The sequence below is a fragment of the Meles meles genome, chromosome 13, assembly GCF_922984935.1.
Source record: "Meles meles chromosome 13, mMelMel3.1 paternal haplotype, whole genome shotgun sequence".
NCBI classification, from domain to species: domain Eukaryota; kingdom Metazoa; phylum Chordata; class Mammalia; order Carnivora; family Mustelidae; genus Meles; species Meles meles.
The window spans coordinates 71,237,816-71,261,652 of NC_060078.1; the positions used below are offsets into that span (position 1 = coordinate 71,237,816).

At 42.4% G+C, this 23,837-nt stretch overlaps 1 protein-coding gene across 12 annotated transcripts in view; it reads left to right on the forward strand.

Annotated features, from left to right (window-relative positions):
• The window catches only part of PLEKHS1 (pleckstrin homology domain containing S1), a 39,327-nt gene that overhangs the window by 9,982 nt on the left and 5,508 nt on the right, over window positions 1-23,837 (forward strand). For 4 of the 12 annotated variants that reach the window (XM_046026379.1, XM_046026385.1, XM_046026381.1 and 1 more), the window contains 13 exons: window positions 4,462-4,564; window positions 4,674-4,779; window positions 5,202-5,290; window positions 7,199-7,245; window positions 14,860-14,948; window positions 15,075-15,181; window positions 15,757-15,891; window positions 17,441-17,516; window positions 18,364-18,483; window positions 20,400-20,525; window positions 21,566-21,672; window positions 22,592-22,792; window positions 23,502-23,603. In XM_046026379.1, coding sequence (XP_045882335.1) covers window positions 7,218-7,245; window positions 14,860-14,948; window positions 15,075-15,181; window positions 15,757-15,891; window positions 17,441-17,516; window positions 18,364-18,483; window positions 20,400-20,525; window positions 21,566-21,672; window positions 22,592-22,792; window positions 23,502-23,603 — 1,091 coding nt within the window. In that variant the 5' untranslated portion in view covers window positions 4,462-4,564; window positions 4,674-4,779; window positions 5,202-5,290; window positions 7,199-7,217. Of the gene's footprint in view, window positions 1-1,205; window positions 4,565-4,673; window positions 5,291-6,209; window positions 6,300-7,198; window positions 7,246-13,257; window positions 13,349-14,859; window positions 14,949-15,074; window positions 15,182-15,756; window positions 15,892-17,440; window positions 17,517-18,363; window positions 18,484-20,399; window positions 20,526-21,565; window positions 21,673-22,591; window positions 22,793-23,501; window positions 23,604-23,837 lie in introns of those variants that run through there. The other 8 variants (XM_046026384.1, XM_046026391.1, XM_046026389.1 and 5 more) reach the window with 8 other exon arrangements.

The window sequence follows — 23,837 nt, forward strand, 5'->3', positions numbered from 1 at the left end:
AGCCGAAATCAAGAAACGGATGCTCAACTGACTGAGCCACCCAGGCGGCCCTGATATCAAACCTCTTATCAGCTAGTTTCCCTTCATGGTTGTAAAACAGAAAGAAGAATATCTGCCTTGCCCTCCCTTAGAGGTTTTTGTGTGAACAGAAGGAGGCACTGCAAATGCTTCGTAAATGGTAAACTACAGAATCAATTAGGGTGGCATTATGAAACCCATAGACTATTAGGGATGTTAGGTACCTGGCAGTCATCTTGTCACCCCCTACCCCCAGAAAGAGAAAGAGGACAACCCCAAGTTCTCCTAGTGAATTGAAGCAGACCACAGCATAAATTTGGTGTCCTGATTCTGGCCTGGTGGGCTCGGCTCCATCATGATGTTTGTTATCAGTTCTCTCTTAGATGATTTCTAAGCCCCTGGGGCCTCTATTTATTCATGTGAAATGTAGGAAGAGTCACCTGGTACCCTCACTGTCACTATGTGGAGTACTTTGGAGAGTCTTCCAAATCAGGGAGCTCAGCGCCTCTCATTAGATGTGGGGCTTATGCACAGTTGCAGATTGCAGACACAACGCCGTTGATTTATTTGACAAATACTTGTAAAGTACTTACCACCTTCCAAGAACTCTTGTAAGCCCTTCACAAATATCGGCTCATTTTGCCACATCTTTTTTTTTTTAAAGATTTTATTTATTTATTTGACAGACAGCAAACACAAGTAGGCAGAGAAGCAGGCAGAGAGAGAGAGGAGGAAGCAGGCTCCCTGCTGAGCATAGAGCCCAATGCGGGGCTCAATCCCAGGACCCTGGGATCATGACCTGAGCCGAAGGCAGAGGCTTTAACCCACTGAGCCACCCAGGCGCCCCATCATTTTGCCACATCTTAATGGATGAAAAAAAGACAGGTAGTACCATCGGAGACCTGAAAGAAATAAATTAAAATCTCTCAAGGAGGATATCACCTTAACCTTCAAATTGCTTTCTACATATGATGTTCCAAATTTTATAACCAGTACCCGTGCAAAGGTAACTAGGCATGCACAGAGATAAAAGAGCATCTAAAAAAACTGGTTCAGGGGCACCTGGGTGGCTCAATCTGTTTGGCATCCAACTCAATTCTGGCTCAGGTCATGAGATTGAGCCTCATGTGGGGACTCTGCTCTCAGCAGGAAGTCTGTTTGATTTTCTCTCCCTTTCCCTCTGCCCCTCCCCCTGTTCATGTTTTCACTCTCTCTCTCTCTCTCATTCTCTCAAATAAATAAATCAATCTTAAAAAAAAATCTGCTCATTTAATCCTCATCACAACTTTATCAAGTAACTACTATTATCATTCTCACTTTCAAGATGGGGAAACTGAGGCATGGAGAGATTAAGTGACTTCTCTAAGTTACAGAACATAGCAATGAATCTGAAAATTCTGACTCCATGCTCAAAAATAGTGTACTCTCTCCTTCTTTTTTACCATACCTTTTTTATCCTTCCTTTCCTCCCAAACTCCCTCCCCTTCTCTATCCCTGGGCTAATTCCTAATGTTCAAATCATAACATCTCTCAGTCAAAACCATTTCCATTTGCATAAGACCATTTAATGTAATTGACTTAGTCAAGGGAGTATCAGTTTCTCCTAATCAATTAGTCCAGAGGAAGGGTGGAATTCAGGCATGGTTTGATCCCAAGTGTCCCAGTCATCAAGAGGAATGCTCTGCATCTCTGGTTCTTTCAGCTCTATTCTTTCCTCGTGTCAGCTTCATTTTCAGGTTGGCTTCCCTCAAGGAAGCAAAATGCTCTTCCATCCACATATTGCACCTCCCAGAGGAAGAAAGGGAACTTTTGACCCAGCATCCCTATCACAAGGCAGATTCCTCTGCCTCTGAACAAGTGGGTGAGGCCAAGGCTAGGATCAAGAGAGTGTTTACTACCCAAGAGTCACATGTGCACCAGGGATAATTGGGGAGTGGAAGGGTAAGAAGGCTTCAGGATCCAGCTGAGGTGTCATGTCACCTCCTCCATGAGATCTCCCTTTTGGTTTCATCCTCTTCCATCTTTGGAAGAACAGGTCCTTCCTCTGGATCCCCATTACTTCTGATCTGCATTGCTCTGACAGCACTCACCACTTCACAATCTTCGTTTTGGATTCCCTTTTGGATCATCTTCACTTGCTTCTCCAAAACAACTCTCCACTATTCTCTACTCCTCTGTGCTACATTCTGTACCCCAGCAGATGGACCATTTCTCTTTTTAACCCACTCCCATCAGATTTTCTACTCTACACCACTCCACTAAAATAGCTCTTGCCAAGGTCATGATGGCCTTCACCTTGCCAAATCCAGTGACCAGTTCTCAGTTCTCATCTTTCTCACCCTCTTGACAGCATTTGCCATGAATGACCCCTCTCTCCTTCCAAAACATTGGTTTCCACTTTCAGATACCACATGCTTCTGTTTCGTCACGTACTCCCCTGCTCCTTTCTAATGTCCTTTGCTGACTTCTCCCCTACCTATCCCACCTCTACCCAACCCTGCTTTCTCCATAAGGACCACGGTTTTGACAGTTGGCACATTCGCCTTCCCAAAACCACTGTTTCCTTGTCATGGCACCTCACCCACAGCTACCACTCTTATCAGAATCTGGAAACACCGCCCCCTCCTCTTACCCCAGCAGGCCTGGAGGTGGTAAAAGTTTCCCACTATTGCTAGACACTGAATGCTTCTCCACTCCTTGTTGGTTCACTTAATCCAGCCCACACCTCTATAGACAGTCCCTTCAATAGCTCTCTTCATAAATCCTTGGAGAGTGCTATTCCCTGCTAGGACCCTGACTAACACACTGCTTGGTTTTGCTTTGCCACTTACCTCTCATAGTAGCTTATAAGGCCACTAAGAACAATGTCTGTGTTTAATTCTTCTTTTCTCCCCAATAGAGCTTGCTATCCAATTGGGACAAATAAATGCTGAAATAAAATATTCTTTCTTATTAACTGCCTTCAACACGAACACGAAATGAAAGTGATACAAACATTAAAAAATACACACAGACACACACACACACGTAACACACACACACTTATCTCAGAAACCAAAGGCAAAAGAATGAAATAAGCTAAGTGCTGACTTTATGGGTTTTTCCTGATTCCTCAAATTCACAGTTTGTTCAAAATCCATATGGAACAGGCTTTTTCTTCTCCAAGCCCAGAAATGAAAGACAGTTACTTCTGTTACAAAGAAATCAAAGTCCAAATAACTGAGAAGCAGGGAAGCCCCATTGCTGACCAACAAGAGGGTCTAAGAAACAGAGGGTGCCAGGAGTTGCATCCAACTCTATGCAGGAGAGGGGCTTTTGGGAAAAAAGCTACTCTGTGTGGTCCCAACTTTTGGGAGTCTTTATCCTACTTTGCTTATTTCTCTCTCTTCCTACTGTGCGCTACACTGCCACCCCTTCCCTACCAACCTTGATCCCATTGTTCCAATGCCAGCCAGGTGGGCCATATAAGGATTCAGGGCAACAAGGGGAAAGGAAAGGAAGAAAAAAGAGACTCCATCCTCCCTCATCTGGCCCCAGTGGTGGTCTTGTTAACTGTCTCCCTAAGTCACAATCTTCAGGCCATCCTCTATCACCTATAGACATTCCCTATTCCCCAGAAACTGGACCGAAGTATTCTTTTGAAATAAAGAAGATTCTGACTTTGATCTTCTATGGATCCAAGGGTCCTCCTTTGACATCTGTGTCTGCTTTTGCTTCTACGAATGAATACAAGGATAAAAATAGACAGTGTTGTGTATGTGTTGGGGGAGGTGTGTGATGATTACCTTTAATCTCTTTCTCATATTTCAAAAACCTTCAGAGACCTTTGAAAAGGATAAACTTGACGTCCATGTGGATGACCAAACACCTTACCCTCTCAGTTCCTTGACCTCCTCATCCCCAATGACCTTCCTTTTCCACGATGGCAAAGCCACCCACTCCCTGCAACTGCTCTACTTTTAAGATCATCAGTCATGCTGTCTCTATGCAGACCTCGTACTTTTCCAGCCAACTTGCTCCATCTTTCTTCAGTCTCACCAGCACCTCCCCCCTAAGAGTCCCCTTCTATTCTCTCTCCTCTGTATGTGCCTCTGATTCCATGGTTCATCCTTTGGGGAAGGCTTTTGCAAATATGGTAAGTTCCCTTGCTCCTTTGTCTATCTGTGCTAACTCCCTGGCACTAAATAAATAAATAAACGAATAAGTAAGTAAGTAAGTAAATAAAATAAAACCATTAACCTGGAATGAACCTCACCCCTCAGCTCCCCCCATTCTGTTCCTGAACAACTGAATGCCACACATCAGTCAGACAGGAATCTTGCTAAATTCAAGGTCACCAATCTCAAGAGACTCTCAACATTCCCAGCATCAAGAAGTACTTGCAGAGGGGGAGAAGGTATAAGGAAGGAACTGGGGATTCTGAAATGAAGGCCTTGCATGCAGGTACAGGAGCCAACAAAGAGACAAAGTAGAAGAGAAGCAGATGAGAAGAGCACACTGGAAGCAAGAAGAGAATTTCAGCAAGGTTTGACTGCCATTGCCTCTTGTGAGCAACACTTTTTTTTTTTTTAAAGATTTTATTTAGTATTTATTTGAGAGAGAGCATACAAGCAGTGCAGGCGGGGGTCGAGAGTGAGCAAAATTTTTATTTTTAGGAGTTGTTGGATGCCTGCACAGGAAAGTCTGCCTTGTGCCACCCTGTTGATGACAACTGTTATGGATGAAGAAGCAAATTGTCCTGGAGACCCTTGGCATGTGCTGGTGTGTTGGAGAAGTCAGGCTTTTGTTTCCTCGTCTGGCACAAAGGAATCTCCCCTACCTTCCCCAGGAGGATGTTGGGAGGCTATGTATGGGTGGGAAGCAAAGGCAATATTTCAACAGTAATGAGTGTATGAGGTCAAGGCAAGGCTGACACTGTTCTCAGTAAGAAACATTGTGATCGTGAACAAAAGCTGTGGGTTTTTTTTTTTAATTTGTTTGCTTTTATTTTTTTGATGCTAGACAGTTGGAATGCCAAGGGCAGTTCTGTGCCAAGCCACAAAAATGAAAGGCTGGGATTTCCCCTAGGACATCAGCTTCCACACTAGCTAAAGGCCAGCCCAAAATCTTCCCTAAGGTAGCAGTTAGGAACTTCCTGTTGGCTTACATTTCAAACAGATTATATTTAATTTTCACCTCACCAGTCAGCGCCCAGAGTGAACAGTGGTACGGTCAGGAGGCTGACAGACGGGGCACTCTGCTGAGAACTGAACCAGCGACCCCCCGGCTTTTGGTAAGTACTGCGTGGTTTGAATGTTTTAGGTTCTCAAGACTGTAGTAATCTGAAATATTAGTTGAGGAAAATTGCTGTTTGGGGTTCTTGGTTCATAATTGTACAGTCAGAAAGAAATAGGACCTCTTGGTATCACGCTGATCAAATCCCAAATGACGTTAAAATGAACAGGCTATCGGAAATGATAGTGGGTCATTGAATGAGATCAAAGGGATAAATCTGAAAGGCTTTTTTTGTTTGTGGGCAATGACAAGAAATTCAAGCCGAACTATGAAAAGATTTAATTCTTCTTTCTTAAATAGGAAAAGCAAAGCGGTTCAGACAACTCTGAGGTTAGAATTCTGGTTCTGCTTCTTTTTAATTATGTGGTGAAAGGCAAATTGCTTAGTATCCCTGATAACAGTTTCTCATCTGTAAAATGGGTACTACACCATTGTAAAAGTAGTTCTGTAGTATATGTAACAATATATGTGAAATCTATGTGTTTTATTACGCTATTGTGAAAGTAGTGTCAGTTCCGTAGTATATGGAACAATATATGTGAAATCTATGTATTTTATAAGCATATATATGAAATTGAATGAGATTTCATATATAATGTAGAATTTTGTTTATATAACATAAGCTTATGCCTGTTCTGCTTATGTTATATAAGCAAAATTTATATCATAGATTTCATATATAATGGATTTCATGTAAGTGAAATGGATATATGTAATATATGCAATCTATGTATACATACATGAAATCCATTATATATGAAACCTACTATATAAATTTATATAAATTTATATAAATTTATATAAATTTATACATTTATATATTTATAATTATGTATAATTATTTTATAATGTATATTTATAGTAATTTATATTATTATATAAATTCATACATATAATATGAAATATATGTTTTGTAGGAAATTCAGTGTTTCCATACATATACATTTGAATCTTGAACAACATGGAGGTTAGGGGCGATGACCCCCCACGCAGTGGAAAATCCACGGGTAACTTTTGACTCCCCCCAAAACCACAAACAGCCTACTATTAACCAGAAGCCTTAGAGTTGGTTGACACATATTTTGCATGTTAACACATATTAACATGTTAATACATATTATATGCATGACATATATTATATGTACTATATATAACACGCAAAATACAGACAAAGGGCCCTTGGCCTCCTCCCACTTTCCTGAGACTGTCCTGGCGCTGCCCTGCTTGATGCCACCCTCTATTTTGAGTCTTGCTTTGATCACCAACACATCCCTGGTTGCAAAGATCTCCCCTGTCCCCAGGCCCTTCCCCTGTGGGGTCCCCCTTCTCGCAGAGCCCCACGGTGGTCAAGGGATCGTCCCACAGCTACCATGAAAAAGCTCCAGCTCTCAGGAGTCAGTTTCACCCCAAGCACTGGGCAGGCACCTGAGACGGGTTAAAAGAACAGGGCTATGCCCTGGTCCTTGCTCTTGAGTTTTCCTCTGGAGAAAGCAAGTTCCTGGCGTGGAGGAGGGTTAATCTGATGCTTCCTCTTGGCAAGACAGGCCTCCTCAGCTGCAATGGGTCCATAGCCTCCTGCCGGTGCTATGCCCTTGTCTCTCCTCTTTGGTGCTGTTTCCCGCAGGGACTTTGTTGTCACAGTCCCTTATGGAGCAGGAAAGTCTAGGGAACAGGGCTCCTTCCAACACCTTCACAGAACTGCCCCTTGGTGAACACAAGTTGCCCAGATGTGTCCTTGTGACTGTAGCGACTATCAGCCTCAGGAGCAGACTGGAAAGCGGAAGGCTGATAACCCATTGCAGGGACATTCGTTGGCACCGTCCTAAGGCTCCACGATCGAGTGGCTCATCAGTGAAGCACGCTGTTGTTTGAGGACTAACCGGCCTTTCACTCTTCCTTTTGACAGAGGAGAACAGACAGCCATAATGGAACCCAGACCTCAGAAGAGTCCAGGTACCCAGGGCGTATACTCTCCGAAGTAAAAAACTATTGAACGTGACAAACAATTCTCATCAAGCTAACCAGGATCCAGAAGACAATTTTAGTGAGGCTAAGGGGTGGCATTCAGGGACAATGATTCTTGGTATGGAGCGTGTGGCAGGGGCTGTTGGATTCGGTTCATTATTTTGTAAGAGCTCACCTGTCTAGAAATTTGACATTTTCTGATTTTCATCAACAAGCTGTTCCATCTGTTGCTTGGAGATGTTATTCAAACAAACACTAGCCCAGAAAAGACTGAAGAGTATTTTGTAATTTATTTTAATTTTTTTAAAGGATGCTAGTGACCCTAATCCTCTTTTTTTTTTTCATTTTTTTATTAACATATAATGTATTATTAGCCGCAGGGGTACAGGTCTGTGAATCACCAGGCTTACACACTTCACAGCACTCACCATAGCACATACCTTCCACAATGTCCATAACCCAGCCACCCTCTCCCTACACCCCTCCCCCCAGCAACCCTCAGTTTGTTTTGTGAGATTAAGAGTCTCTTATGGTTTGTCTCCCTCCTGATCCCATCTTGTTTCTCCTCTTTTTTTTTTTTTTAAGATTTTATTTATTTATTTGACAGAGAGATCACAAGTAGGCAGAGAGAGAGGGGGAAGCAGGCTTCCCGCTGAGCAGAGAGCCCGATGTGGGGCTCGATCCCAGGACCCTGAGTCCATGACCTGAGCTGAAGGCAGAGGCTTTAACCCACTGAGCCACCCAGGTGCCCCATATTTTGTAATTTAGTAGGAAATTCTCACTTGAAGAAACTGCCTGAATTGTTGTCAGAGAGGTAGCTCGGGGTATATTACTCAAAGGTCCTTGTTCATGCTGACATAGTTCATCGCAAGTGGGTAGTTAGGAAAGCTGAGTGTGGGGTGAAATAATTTAGAAAGCAAATTATCCAAATCAACTTAAAAATAAATAGTTTTGAATACCTATTCAAAGCGCCTATTATTAGTAAAGTCACTGTGCTTCATACTCTAGAGATTATACAGATTAAGTTATAGAGTCATTTCTCCCGGTGAGTTTATACATTTTGTTGGGAAGTTAAACACACATGAGTATCTGTATTGAGAAGCTAAATAAGCACAAATAAACAGGGTATGCTAGGAATCACGAAATACAACGTGGTGGGGATCTGAGGAAAAACATACAAGTAGTTATGGGAATCCAGAGAGGTTTTATGAGAAGACATTGAAGCTGGACCCTACAACATGTGTAGGGTTTTAAAAGAGATTGGAAAAGGGCACGTCTCAGCAGAGAAGGGTGGCATGAACACAAAGCAATGCATGGGTTAGAGACGGGTGTGTCAAAAGGCAACAGGTGTAGAAAGTAGGACAGGGGAGAGTAGAGGATGGGACGATGGCAATCGACTGTGCCTGACCTTGATCTCGTAAGACCAGGAATCCTTGTAGCCTTTTGAGCAAGAGAAAGGCATCATTAGATTTGCGTTTTAGGCTGGTCATATTTTTTTGAAATAGCTTTTTGCGGTGACTATGGCGTACAATGAACCACACATATTTAAAATGTACAATTTGATGAGTTTTGCTATGTGTATATGCCTGGGAAACCATCACCGTAATCAAGATAATGATCATATACATCCCTCCCAAAAGTTTTCTGTTATTGATTTCCAGTTTGATTCCATTATGTTCTGAAAATATACTTTGTAAACCTTGGATCCTTTCAAATGTGTTGAGACTGGTTTTATGGCTCAGAACATGACCTGCCTGGGTACGTGTTGCATGTGCCCTTGAGAAAGGCGTTCATTCTGCTGTCGTTGAGTGCTCTATAAATATCAATCAGGACAAGTTTGTTGATAGTGTTGTCCAAATTGTCCAAGTCCAGTATATCTTTATGATATTCTGCCTATTTCTTTTTATCCGTTATGGAGAGAGAGGTATTGAAATCCCTGACTAATTGTGGATTTGTCTATTTCTCTATGCTTTTTTATCAGTTTTTGCTTCATGTATGATGAAGCTCTATTATTAGGTATGTAATTAGGATTGTTATGTCCTCTTGAGTAATTGACCCCTTTATCATTATAAAAAACCCTTTATCCCTGGTAATATTTTTTTGCTTGGAAATATGTTAAAATAGCCAGCCCAGCTTTCTTTGGACTGCTGTTGGCATAGTATGTCCTTTTGCTGACCTTTTATTTATAACCTATTCGTGTCTTTATATTTGAAATATGTTTCTTGTAAGTACCATACAGGTTTTTAAAAAATATTTGAGTATATAATTTTTAATATTTGAATATATTTTTTGAAAATATTTTCCAAAAAATTGAAAAATTTGTTATATTTGAATATATTTTTAATATATTTATATATTTTTTTGTATTTGAAATATGTTTCTTATAAGTACCACACAGTTGGGTCTTGCTTTTTTGTCCAATCTGACTAATCTCTGTCTTTTAATTGAATTGTTTAGATATGTATACTTAATGTGATTATTGAAATGATCAGACTTGAGTCTATCATAGTGTTGTTTTCTATTTGTCTCGTTTTTTTCTTTGTTCCCCTTTTTCTTCTTTTTTGCCTCTTTTTGAACTAATTGAGTACTTCTATGATACTATTCATCTTCTTTCTTGGCTTATTAGTTGTAACTGTTTTGTTATTTTAGTGGTTGCTTTAGGGCTGATAGTATCTATCTTTAACATAACACAGTCTATCTTATTACAAGTGATATTATACCAATTCACATACTATATAAGAATTTTACAAAAGTATACTTCTATTTTCCCCTCCTGACCTTCATGCATTTTTACTTTTTGAAACTGTATTTTTCTTACACATATGCTACAACCTGCACAACATATTGTTAGTATTTTTGTTTGAACAATCAATTGAATTTTAAATGATTTAAAAATAAGAAAATAATTCAAATATTTACCTCTCCAGTTACCATGCAGTGTTCTTCATTTATTTATATAAATTGAGATTTCCAGGGGCACCTGGGTGGCTTAGTCAGTTAAGTGCCTGCCTTCAGCTTGGGTCATGATCCTAGGATCCTATGATCAAGCCCCACATTGGGCTTCCTGCTCAGTAGGGAGTCTGCTTCTCCCTCTTGCCACCCCTGCTCATGCTCTCTCACTATCTCTCTTTCTCTCAAATAGAGAAATAAAATCTTAAAATAAAATAAAAAACAATTATTACAAAAAATACTCACATCAGAGAAAACATATGATAATTGTCTTTCTCCAATTGACTTATTTTGCTTAGCATAGTAACCTCTAGTTCCATCCACGTCACTGCAAATGACGGGATTTCATTAGGACGGGGTGTCGTGGGTAGGGAGGGAAAAAATGAAACAGGATGGGCCCGGGGAGGGAGACAAACCGTAAGAGACTCTTAATCTCAAGAAACAAACTGAGGGTTGCTGGGGGTGTGGGAGGGGATGGGATAGGGTAGCTGGGTGATGGACATTGGGCAGGGTATGTGCTATGGTGAGTGCTGTGAATTGTATAAGACTGATGATTCATAGACCTGTACCCCTGAAGCAAATAATACATTTTATGGTAATTTAAAAAAATAAAAGAAAATAAAAAGGAAAACAGGAAATAAAATTAAGATTTCCACTGATACCGTTTTTTTTCCCAGCCAGAGGACTTCCTTTAATGTTTCTTATAATGCAGGCCTCCTGTTGATGAATTCCTTTAGCTTTTGTATGTCTGAAAAATGTCTTGAAACTGATTTTATTTTTGAAAGATATTTTTGCTGCATTTAGAATTCTTGCATGACAGTGTTTTTCCTTTAGTACTTTAAATATGTTGCTCCACTGGTTTTTTGGCTTGCATTGTATCTGGTGAGACATCTAATATCTTGGGTTTTTTTTTCCTTTTCCTTCTGTGTATGTATTCCCAACACCACCACCAGTTGATTTTAAGATTTTTTCCCTTTATTACCGGTTCTGAGCAGTTTGATTATGATGTGCTTTCATGCCATTTTCTTCATGTACCTTGTGTTTGGGGTTCATGACCTTGTTGGAGCTGTGGATTTATAATTTTCCTTAAATTTATAAACTTTTTGGCACTATTTCTTCAAATGTTTTCCTGTCCACTTTCCCACTTAGGGATTTCATATAGTATATTGTAGGCCATTGAAATTGTCCCACGGTGCACTGCTGCTCTGTTAATGTTTTTTTATTCTTTTTCCTCTGCATTTATGTCAATAGTCCCCAGTACTTTGTCTTCACGTGCACTAAATCTGCTGTTCATGCTATCTGTCCTGTGTTTTTTTCTGTTTGTTTGTTGCTGAGACATTGCAGTCTTCACCTTTAGAAGTTCACGTTGGATCTTTTTGATATTACCTGTATTTATACCTAATTTCTCATATCTATAAAGCACAGTTATAGTGACTGTATTTATGGCTTTCTCTGGTCATTGGAACATCCGTGTCAGTTCTAGGCCCATTTCCATCAATTATTTTCCTAATTACGGGCCATGTTTTTCCTGCCTCTTTGCATGGTTGGTAGTCTCTGATTCATGGCCAGACATTGAAAATTTGACCTTGTTGGATGCAGCATATTTTGTATTTCTACAAGCCTTGAGCTTTGTCCTGGGAGGCAATTAAGTTTTTTGGAAAAAATTTGATCCTTTTAAGGAACAGTCCTCAGCCTAGAGATAACTATCCCTCTCTACTGAGTCAAGACCTCTTGAAGAATCCTACCCAATGCCCCATAAATTATAAATGTTACCAGTCTGGCTGGAGGGAACAGTTAATTATTCTGGTTCTGTATGAGCACCAGACACTATTCCCTCTAATCCTTGCTAGTGGTTCTTTGGCCTCGGGTAGTTTCCTCACACCCACATATTGATTTATACTCTTGAATACTTGAGAAGAACTTGATGCATGTTTCTGTGATTCTTTCTGTGTGAAGCTCTTCCCTCTCCAGCACTCTGTCCTGTGAACCCTAGTGCCTTGATCTCCCTGAACCCTTAGCTCTGTCTCCTCAATCCAGCCATTGCCTGGTTCCACCTCCGTTCCCCTTTCCTGTGGAATCTCTCTCAAGAGGATTGTAGGACCTACTGGGATTGTTTCCTGTCTCTTAGGGATCACTGACATTAGCTGCCCATGCTCAGTGTCTTGAAAACCACTATTTTATATCTTCTGTCTGGTACACCCCGTCTCTGTTATTCTGTCTTTGCCCAAAGCATAGATCAGTCAGATTTGGTGTTTAGTCTCAGGGGTATGGTAGGAATGGATTTGAAGATGTCAAGACCGGAATTAGGGGGTCAAACTGGAGAGCTACTGAAACAGTACAGTGAAAAACATGCAAAGTTCTCGAATTCACATGAACTGAACCATACTGAAACGTCTGAAGGTCTTGAAGGCGGTGCTGATAGGAACGGGGAAATAGGGATGGATCCCAGAAGTATTTGGGAAGTGAAACAGGCATGATTTAATCATTGACCGGCCATAAGGCTGATGGAAGGGTGAGAGCTGGTGATTCCTCAGCATCAGTTCTGGAGAAAACAGTACCATTGCCATGGTCAACGAACACTATCAGAGGTTTTGTGCCCTGGAGCTGGTAGTCTGTGTGCATACTGGAGACACCCTGGGAATGTCTAAACTGGGCAACGACTTCACAGAGGTTTACTTTACTTTAAGATTCTGCTACTTGTAGGGACCCCTGGGTAGCTCAGTCAGTTGGACATCTGACTCTTGATTTCAACTCCGGTCATGGTCTCAGGATTATGAGATAAAGACCCATGTCTGGCTCCATGCTGGGCATGAACCCTGCTTGAGATACTCTCTCCCTCTCCCTCTGCCTTTCCCCTCCTTAAAAAAAAGATTCAGCTAATTGTATACAATGTTATTAGAGACTTCCAACACCAAATTTTCGTAAAATACCTAAATCCTTTGAAACCTCTAAATTTAGTACCACCAAAGAGCACCTGTGTTATAGGTAGAAGAGAGACTGGTTTACCGTGCAAATGACAAAGGCTAAAGTTTCCTCTATTATTAATAATAGCTACTCTTCAGTGAGCCCTTCTGTGTGCCTGGCCCAGTGCTGAGAGATTTCCATGTGTTAACTCCTTCAGTCCTCACCACAATTCCTTCAGGTCAGTGCTATTGTCTCCATTTTACAGATGAGGAAACAGGGAGATGGTGATCCAAGGTGCTCTACAAATACTTGTTCAATAAATAAATCTGTATTCATCCAAGGCCACATGATGATTTTAAAAAGGAGCTAATAGCAATATTGTTTCCTTCTCTTTTTCTTTTCCTTTTCCAGTGTGTGTGGGGTGTGTGTGTGCAGGGATGAAGGATAGGGACCAGAGAGAGTTGCTTCAGAGGGAGGAGAGGGAGGCAAGGCGAGGACAGCTGCCTAAGAATTACTCAATTCGGGGGACACCTGGCCGAAGAGCATGTGACTCTTGAGTCCAGGGTCATGAATTTGAGTTGGATGTAGCGATTACTTAAATAAATAGACTTTTTATTTTTTTTTAAGATTTTATTTATTTATTTGACAGAGAAAGAGAGACAGCAAGAGAGGGAACACAAACAAGGGGAGCGGCAGAGGGGGAGGGAGAAGCAGGTTTCCCGCTGAGCGGAGAGCCCAATGCAGGGCTCCATCCTATGACCTTGAGATCATGACCTGAGCTGAAGGCAGCCGCTTAATGACTGAACCACCCAGGTGCCCAATAAATACACTTTTTAAAAAAATGTTAAAGAAGGGACACCTGGATGGCTCAGTCGGTTAAGGATCTGCCTTCAGCTCAGTCATGATCATAGGGTCCTGGGATGGAGCCCCCCCACCTGGGGCTCCCTGCTCAGTGGAGAGCCTGCTTCTCCCTCTGCCCCTCCCCCTGCTCCTGCTCCCTCTCCCTCTTTCTTTCAAATGAATGAATGAATTAATAAATAAATAAATAAAAACTGTAGCATAATAGCCCCAACTGTGCTATCTAATCCTGACTCTGTTTCCACTTAATATAAAAGCTCTAACTCTTTAGTAAAGGCTGTCTTTTATACAATCAAGGACAAACTAGAAAAGCCTGGATGTGAAAGCAAAACCAAGCTCTTTTTTTTTTTAATAAATTTTATTTTAACAACATTATGTTTTTCTAAATAACAAAAGTAGTGCAGATTTCTGGAAGACATTTTTGAAAATACGGGGGGGAAAAAAGACCCTATACATTTCCGTACTTACTGAGAAGCAGTTAACATTTTGGAAACCTTGTGATTTAACCACTCTGCCACCTCATTTTCAATAGCAGGTGGTTTTGCTTTTGTTTGCTAAGCCAAGGCAAGGCAGAATTACCCGGCTCCTCGGCCTGGTTCTTCCAATAAGAAGAGAGACAAACCTTGGCTCACAGCTAGAGAGCCAGCAAGGTGTGCCCAGATTCTAGAGCTAGACATTAAGAAGCTTCTACATGTCCTCTGAAGGAAGGTCCTGATTGTGGACGAGAAGCCTTTGGCTTCTTTGTTTTCCTGGCCCTATTAGAGATGTTCTTTCCCATAACTGAATCATTTGCAGACCTTTCCAGAGGTAAATAGTGTTTTCTGATTGCAGCAGTTCTCTTTTCCAAAATTTACAGGGAACAAACTGAATCTGTCCACTTTCTCTTATTAGGCAAACCATTGGCATTTTATTATGAAAATGAAGTCTGCAAACAAGATTACTTTATTAAATCCCCACCTCCTCAGCTTTTCTTCTCTGCTGTAAGTGTGCACCATGATTTCACAGGCCTCCCACAGGCTTGTGAGCATTTTAAAAATCCTTTCTTTTCTTCCAAGATTTAACTAAGATGCAAAATGGTTTCGTTTTTTTTTTTTTTTTTTTTTCAGTCTTCTTGGAAAAGGCGGTTTTTCATTCTTTCCAAGAGTGGGGAAAGGAGCCTTTGTCTTTCCTATTACAAAGACCAACATCGCCGAGGGTCCATTGACATCGACCTGTGTGTATCCAATTGAGAATACAAACAAGTTGCCTGCAAATCAAAATTTAAATCATTGACTGAAAGAACCAAAGGCTTCACACTCAACAGTAGTTGCTGAAAAAAAGCTAAGATGAGGAACATTTTTGAGTAAACCGTAGCTAAATACTTATTTTGTATTGTATACTATAGTTCATAAGTTATTACTCAATAAGCATCTAATTACAAAAGATTTTGATTCACTTAATTTATGGATGAGGCCTAATAAAATCATCAATTCATAAAGTCAACATGGATTTTTAAAAAGTATTTAGATTGGCATTTTTTGTCTTTGCTTTCAGAAATTTTGTACAAAACGAGAAGTAGAAAACACGATACTTTGTAGAACAAAGACTCCAACCGAAAAAAGAATCTTTGAATTAAGTTTGAGGCTGAGCAAAGTATTCTCTATCAGTGGTGAACCAGATCTAAACATCTTTTCTGAAATTATCAGACGTTGATCAAACGGATCTAAATTTTTTCAGTTTGAATCCTAGTATGAAACAGCTAGTCTTCATGTTCAAATCTGTTTAAAACTTTGTGTCTGTATCTGACAGGAATTCCAGTGTAGAAGTTGGCATACGCGGCCAGGAAAAGATGCAGTCTGTACAGAAGATGTTTAAATGCCTCCCTGATGAGGTGATGTCCATACGAACCACTAGCAGGGAATACTTCCTCATTGGCCAGGACAGGTAAGTGGTAAGACAGCACAGAGTGTTTCCTGTGCACCCAATAAAAATAGACACACAGACAAATGAAACATTATAAACCGATAAACAACACACTTTGATCAGAAGCCCATGGTTACACCCTTCAAGACCATCTTGATAGTCTTCCCCATTTGTGACAATATCTTGAAAAATCCCAGTATTCATTTCCTAGGGCGGCCATACCAAAAGACGACAAACTGGGTGTCCTAGAACAACAGAGGTGTATTGTCTCACGGTTCTGGAGGCTCGGCATCAGAAATCAGGCTGTCCCAGAGCCATGTTCCCTCTGAAGTCCTAGGGAAGGTCTGTTTCAGGTCTCTCCTAACTCTGGTAGTTCCTGAGCTCATGGTGGCAGAACTCTAAGGCTCACGCAGCATTCTCCCTGAGTGTGTGTCTCTGCATCCAAACTTTTTATAAGGACGCTTGTTTTATTGGATTAGGAGGCCAATACGATGTCATCTGAACTAATTATAGCTACAACAACACAAACCGATTTCCAAATAAGGTCCCATCCTGAGATACTGGGGGTTGGGACTTCAGTATCCAAATTTTTGAGGGGACACAATTCAACAACTCTATCACCATCACCCCAGATGCACTTCATGTGAAAGGACCCAGTACACACAGGGATGCCTGGGTGGCTCAGTTGGGTTAGCGTCCAACTCTTGATTTCAGCTCAGGTCACAATCTCATGGGTTGTGAGAATGAGCTCCCTGTGGAGCGAGGAGTCTGCTTGTCCCCCTCTCCCTCTGCCTCTCCCCACCCACCCCCCGTTCCCCACCTTAAATAAATAAAAAATCTTTAAAAAAATAATAACCAATTCACAAACAACTATACAAGCTGCCTATGTTAGGGAGGGGCAGTACTCATCCCTGAGGGGGTCTTCAGTTTTTAAGAGGGGTTCCTGGTGCTAGCAAAGTGCCTAATGGATCCTTTATAGATGATCATCTGCTTGGCAGGAAGGCCAGGGTCAGCGGAGGAAGCTGTGAGAGGAGGTAGCGAATGCCCAACGTATGAAGACCCTTGATCTGTTGCAGATGAAGTCCAAGGCCAAAGGCTCTCTCTTTACGTTGTCGTGAAAAGTCAATAGAAAAGACGATGTGATTTATATAAATGCATTCAAACCCATTCTTCATAAACACATGCCTTCCCCGACGGGAGGCACACCAGAATAGCTACACAAAAGTGGTACTGACAGGTGAAGGGGCTCGCTTAAGAACACAAAAGAAATCAGTGTCAAAGCCAAGAGCTCCAAACCCTGTGATTATTACCATTATTTTCCAGCGTCCTTCCCCATTTCCCTGCGCTCTCCTCACAGAGGCGGCGTGAAGATTAATTCTAGGGCGCGAGTGTGGGGGTGGTGAGGAGTCCGTGGGTCACTGAAGCTACTTCAGGAAAAAAATCTTTATTTCCCTGGTACCCGCTCCCACTGCCTGGTCCCGACCTTAATAAAAGAACCCTTCTCTGGTTCAAAAGGAACACAGATGCTATTGTTGCCACACACCAGCTGCGAGTTTATTCCTCTCGACAGGGAGAAGATTAAAGACTGGGTCTCCTTCGTGTCATCATTCTGCCGTGGGGGAGAGACAGCACGCCACAGCCCACAGGTGACTCCCTCCCTCATGAAACGCCGGGGCACACGAGCACACCCTCTTTCACGAGGAAACAATGGTAGCTTTTTCTTTTCCTCCTCAGCCACTGGCAGTAATGTGAGGAATAAATAAGTGAGAGAATGTACATCCTTGTCATTTTTATGAGTAACAATAGGAAGAAATACTTTGGTGTCTTGCAAGACACTTCAGGTCTTCATGACTGGGGCCGGAGGAGTGAAGGGTAACTGTGGCATTTTATTAAGAGTCCCCGAAACTAGAGTATTTTCCATCATTGTCATGCTAGGTACATAACGGCTACCTTTTGAATGACTATGTCTAGGGTGGTTTCTGTAAAAATGCTTTTTCCTATCTCTTGCGTTTTCAATGCAATATCGGTAAAGGTTAATAGGTTTAAGGGTTTCATTTACTTTCCAAGAACCTTTGCGAATTTACACAAGTCCTTTCTTAGGGCAGACCTTTATAAAGGAAACTCAGTCTCTAGGTATTGTTTTGACATGTTTTCTAAGCTGTTCGATGCTGACAAAGAAAGCGGAGGCCAAGGAGGAAGAAAAGTGAGACGTGTCTATGAGTAGAATCAAATGATTAGAGCCAAGGAGTGGGTGTCGGTTTGGAAAGTCGGGTCTAGGGAAACTCAGGGCATCTGAAGGCCAGGCTGGGAGTCCTCAAAGGTTTGGAAACTGCAGAGAGGCACGATTGCGTCCTGTCTTAGTGAGAGAAGGCTGGCTGGGGTAAAAATGTTCCCGGTAAAGGACTGGAGATAGGAAGCCCAGCCACAAGGCTGCTGTTTAATTCCAGGGAAGAGATCAGTCATGCCCTGATTGCAATATTCCTTTTCCATAAGCAGGAGAAATTCTCAGTGGGCGGTAAAAGGCCCTCTTCAGACCCCAGCCCTCTCCTTGGTCCTTCCAGCACCTCAGAGGCTGTCGGCCCCACCACGCCAAGAAACAGTCTTCCAGACATGGTAACGAGACTCCCGTCTCTCTCTCTCTCTCCTTCTCAGGACGCCTTGCCTGGGGGTCCGCAGATGCTTCAGAGGTCTTACCAATGTATCTGACACTTTGCTCTAAGCCTAACCCACCATAAGAATGACTCTTAGCGCTAGTGATGGTCTTATGGTCAGTCTATTTCTTGTACTACAATGAGCCTTACCGCTTGCCCTGCCTACCTTGAAAGGTATTCATTCATTCTGGGTGCCCCTACCCCTGCATCCAGGTATGTGAGCTGGGGAGCCCTTCAGCTAACCAAAAACCTGGCTGCCAGCCTTTTCCTCCCTTTCAGGCAGAGGGCACAGAGTACCTCTGTGAAAAGATTCCTGAAACACCACTTGGTTTTCTGCCCTATCATCTGTACTGCTGGGGGAACACCAAGGTTCTTGTTAATTTCCTTCAGTTACCCAGATCAATCTTGCTTCCCTGTGTGTGTGTGTGTGTGTGTGTGTGTGTCTGTGCGCGTGACTTCATCTTTCTTTCGAGTGAAATCCATTTGAGGAGAAAAAATACACCTGGCCCTTAAAAGTGATTTGTGATTATACTCTCTGGTTTGCTCAGATTTGCAATCTTCCCCAGTCTGGATAAGTCAGCTGAGTAATTGTTTGTTTGCTTGCTTTTTTTCTGCCATGGATACTATTTGTCTTTCAGAGATGTAACCATTGACTTTCTCTTCTCCCTGGGTACACAGCACGTCTGAGTAAGGCATAAGTTCCTGTTCTGTCTAGCTGGGAGCTCTCCAACTATTTTAAAAGCTTTCTATAGTGGATCAAATTCACCAGGCCAAACACCTCATTTGGTATTTGCAGAAAATGGGTTGCAAAAGATAACTCCTTTCAGTAAATACCTCTTGTTTTTCACCCACGATACCCCCTCCCTAAAGATAACGTTGTGGGTTGTCTTGACTTTTCACATGCTGCGTTCCAACTCCGTGATTTTTCAGTCAGCTCCAGTTACAAGTACTGTCTGCCTTGTTGGGGTTTGTTGTTGCCCAAAATAAATGGGAACCCTTCTTTCACCCCCAGCTCAGCATGGTCTGGCTTCATGATCTTGGCACTAGAGAAATGGACACAGTTGAAAGGATTATGTTTTTAAAATCCCCTTCCTTCAAGGACTTCTTAGAACACATTCAAGATCTTTGCAAAACCCCCTGCTCCCGGGCATTCTTCTTCGAAGAATGAAGTTGTACTTAGAACAATTCTCCTGCCATGCACAGCAGCTACTTCAGTAGACTATCCTGTATCTGCTGGGGAGGGAAGGCGGTAATTAGTTGAACCTACATTACCTTGAAGACTATAATTCATGCTATCACATGATCAACATGAGCAAATTCCATTTCTATGGAGACAATAGAAGTATGTGAGCAGAACACAAAAGAGGAATATTGAGCAGGGAGAGGAAAGGTGTGGTGCCTTGACCATGGGCTAATTACCTTCTCAGATGGCACTGGGTGAAAACTAGTAGGTGCGGGTGGGGGCCTCCGTGGCAGAGCTACGTGCCTTAGAACACCACCCCCCAAACTCCCCCAGCCCCGCGAGAGTGAACCACTTGTTCTGAGTTACAGATCCCAATTGTAGAGAAAGCTGGAAAGATGGGCTTATATTTTTCGGTCACCAAGGTGATCCAGATGCAAGAGGCAAGTTCAAGTTGTGTGGGCTTCTTCTTGTAACCTTGGAAGATCCTCAGATCTTCTCAACCCAATTAATCTAGTATGGCTTTTCCAAAGAGTGTATGGTTTAATTCTGTCCCCTGCAAAAAGAAAAGATAGAAAGAGAGAAAGAGAGAGAGAGGAAGGAAGGAAGGAAGGAAGGAAAAAGGAAGAAAGGAAAGAAAGATGGAGAAAGGGAGAAAGAAAGAAAATAATTAATTCTGTCTTCATCTCTTTATCCAGCATTTAATGGAAAAAAATTCTCCAGGACTCAGACAAGCCCATTTACTACGTGATTTCTTGTCAGAGACTACAGAAGATGCAGAAGAAGAGAGTTATTATGTTAGTCCTCAAAGCATTCTTTTAGAGGTAACCCCCTCCCTCCATTAACCCTACATTCCTTGTACAGGTATTTGCTGGGCCCTGGCCGCGTGCTGCCCCGGGGGACTAGGTGGGGCTCTGTGGACCAGAGCGATGAATGGGGCACAGCTGATGTGTCACGTGTTGACTCTTGACCAGGAGCGCCCAGGAGACCAGACAGAAAGGGCTCCGTGCTGACGAGAGATGCTCAGAAAATGCATGGAGTGCATGAGGGAAGGAAGGCAGGGGAGGTGATTTCCAGAGAGAAGACCACGTAAAACTGAGCTAGTAAGGCTGGTAAAACCAAGCTAAAAGGCCATTGGTAAAAAGATCCCCAACCCCCGTCCTCGCAAATTAAGTACAAAACTGTGCAGTAGAAGTTCAGAGGAGGAGGAGATACGTGGGCGAAGGCGAGGAGGTCAGAGGGGGCTGTGGGACCTCACAAAGCCTGAACACAGCTTCGGCAGGCCAGAGGGCAAAGGTGCCGTCCAGGTGAAGCCAGGGGCCTGAAAGCTGGCCCTGGAAGTCCACCATTTATAGGGGAGCAGCGGAAAAACTGATTTTTCCAGTTATGGGTTCATGATGAATCTGTTAGGCAGGCAACTGAAAGCCCTCAGGGTTCTGGATCAACCATTCCCCACAATGACTTAGTCATGAGGGGTTTGTGGAGAGCCTCTTGGGATTATGGGGGCATATTTCTAGGACTTCTGCAGCCCTGTGTTGTGTGGGACTCAGGCCCAGCCAGGTGACAGAATCTTCCAGTAGCACCGTCTGGGGAAAAGAGTTCATATCATTAAGTGCCTGGTGATGAAACAGAAAAATAAATGCAGTCCAGCAAAACGCTGTATCGGGAGCATGGGGGAGTCCAGGAGGAGGAAACAGACTTGGAATTGGAGAGGCTTTCCCAGTTCAGTCTCCTAGAATGAGTGCCACTGTTCATCCCGTGGGGGATGTACTTACCATTTCAGGCCCCAGGGCCATCATGGAAGGGTTAAGCGGTCCCTGGCTATTGGTAGACTTGCATTTCCGTCCATTCTTCTTGTCTGCAGTTGAATACTTTCGCTGCTTCCAATGACTCTCGTGAATCTGCCGAGGCTGACAGTCTAGACCAGTTCTCTGAGACAACCGAGAATCACTACATGTTGATGAAACCCTGGTATGTAAAATTGCTGTGTTCTTTTTTTTTTTTTTTAAGCTCAAGGGTATTATGCCCTGCAAATTTTTTTTAAAGATTTTATTTATTTATTTGACAGACAGAGATCACAAGTAGGCAGAGACGCAGGCAGAGAGAGAGGAGGAAGCAGGCTCCCTGCTGAGCAGAGAGCCTGATGCGGAGCTTGATCCCAGGACCCCGGGATTATGACCCGAGCCGAAGGCAGAGGCTTTAACCCACTGAGCCACCCAGGCGCCCCAAAATTGCTGTGTTCTTAAAACTGATTTTTAACAAACGCACTCTTTTAGAACCATTACTGTTGACATATTAATTCAAAAACGTTGCCATAGGGTGCCTGGGTGGCTCAGTGGTTAAGCCACTGCCTTCGGCTCAGGTCATGATCTCGGGGTCCTGGGATCAAGTCCCACATCAGGCTCTCTGCTCGGCAGGGAGTCTGCTTTCCTCTCTTTCTCTGTCTGCCTCTCTGCCTACTTGTGATCTCTGTCTGTCAAATAAATAAATAAAATCTTAAAAAAAAAAATGTTGCCATAGACCAAGTCACTCCATTATTCCGTAGTCTCAAAGCAAGAATACATGAGAATGATTTCTCTACCTCCTGAAAACCATGGAGTGATTACCTCAGACCATATTCTATCTCCTGGGGAACTTATTTTCTCTTCTGAATGTATGCCTCGCATTCTCCCTTCTGCGCTCTAAGTCCTCCCAATGTCAAGAGTTATTTTGATGCCATTTCCATTTTCAGAAGAAAAGTCTGTCAAGTTTGATTCTGTGATTCTGAAGGCTAGGCATACTTGAAGACCTTGTTGGTTTTCACAAGTTTCCTAGCTATTGAAATCTGATTCACAGACCATAGAAACAGATTTGCTGAAAAAGGGTATTATATTAATTTCTCATACCATAGTGTTTTCAGAGAGGCACCCCATGAGACTGCTGATAGCAACGAGGAATCCCAGTCCCATCCAGAGATCCAGAACGGGGGACTTCACTTACAAGAACAAGACTCACAAAGTGACTCTTGTCTTCTACTTGCCAATATGGAAGCACAGAATGATAAAAAGGAGTTGGCCTCGCTTACCGTTGTGCAATTATCTATTCTAATCAAGTAAAGTTCTAATTTCTAAAACTTTATGGGCCCTTAGAGCAAGGCAGCTTTCCTTTTTTACTCAGAATTTGTATTTTAAAGTAATTCCTAAAAATCTCCAAGTCAGCCAACATTTTGACCAGCTTCCCCTTCTCACTGATGTGGTGGCCAAGGACAGTGAGTAACAGAGCTAGAAGTAAAGTGGTCCCCTGGGCTGTCGGTAGCATTTTCAAATATTTCTAAAAATTCTCCCTCGGCTAGTATTTCAGGCCCTGGAACTTTGGATCACGCTGAACTAGGTAGTGTGTCCCCCAATGTCTGTAGTTAAAATTATGGGCACACAAGTTGCATGATGTTTGGTTATAGAATAGGAGGGGGAAGTGATAGGCTTTAAGTGATGCCAAGAGTATTTGATGAGATTGTTCTCCATTTTCACTCCTTCCATTGTCGTTTCTACGAATCATTTCCAGTGGAGAAATGAGCAGATAGATGTAATATATTATCAACTTAGTCCATTTTTTGCTCTACCGTCTGCTATGCACTACCACACTCCAAGAGGGGTAGGGAGGGCAGTAAGGAGTAACTTAAATTCATATTCTGCAAATTTGGGGGACAATCTTTAACTGGAAAATACCATCTTAGATGTAAGAGGGCAAAGTCTACTCAGGAAGTCAGTTCAGAGCCAGAGACTATGCCCTGATATGACTTTTACAAACATTTTATCTCACAGTAACATCCCTGATGAAGGCCAAGTGGAGAAACTAAATGTGTTCCTATCTCCTTCTGACATCATCAATTATCTCACTCTTATAGAAGCCGCGGGTCGGATATGGTGAGTGGGAGATCTGAGGGTTCTTGATTATAAATGGGATTGGAAAATAGGGAGACAACCATTGTGTCTTAAAACTCTGTATGTGGCAAAACAGAGAGCTTGGACGGTAGTGTTGCTGTTATCACCAAAGGTCTTTGGTTAGAGGCAGAAAAAAGGGTATTGCTGTGGGTTGCAGATAGGAGGACCCAGAAATCCAGTAAGCGGCAAGTTTCTGATAATTGGAAGGTAAAGAAA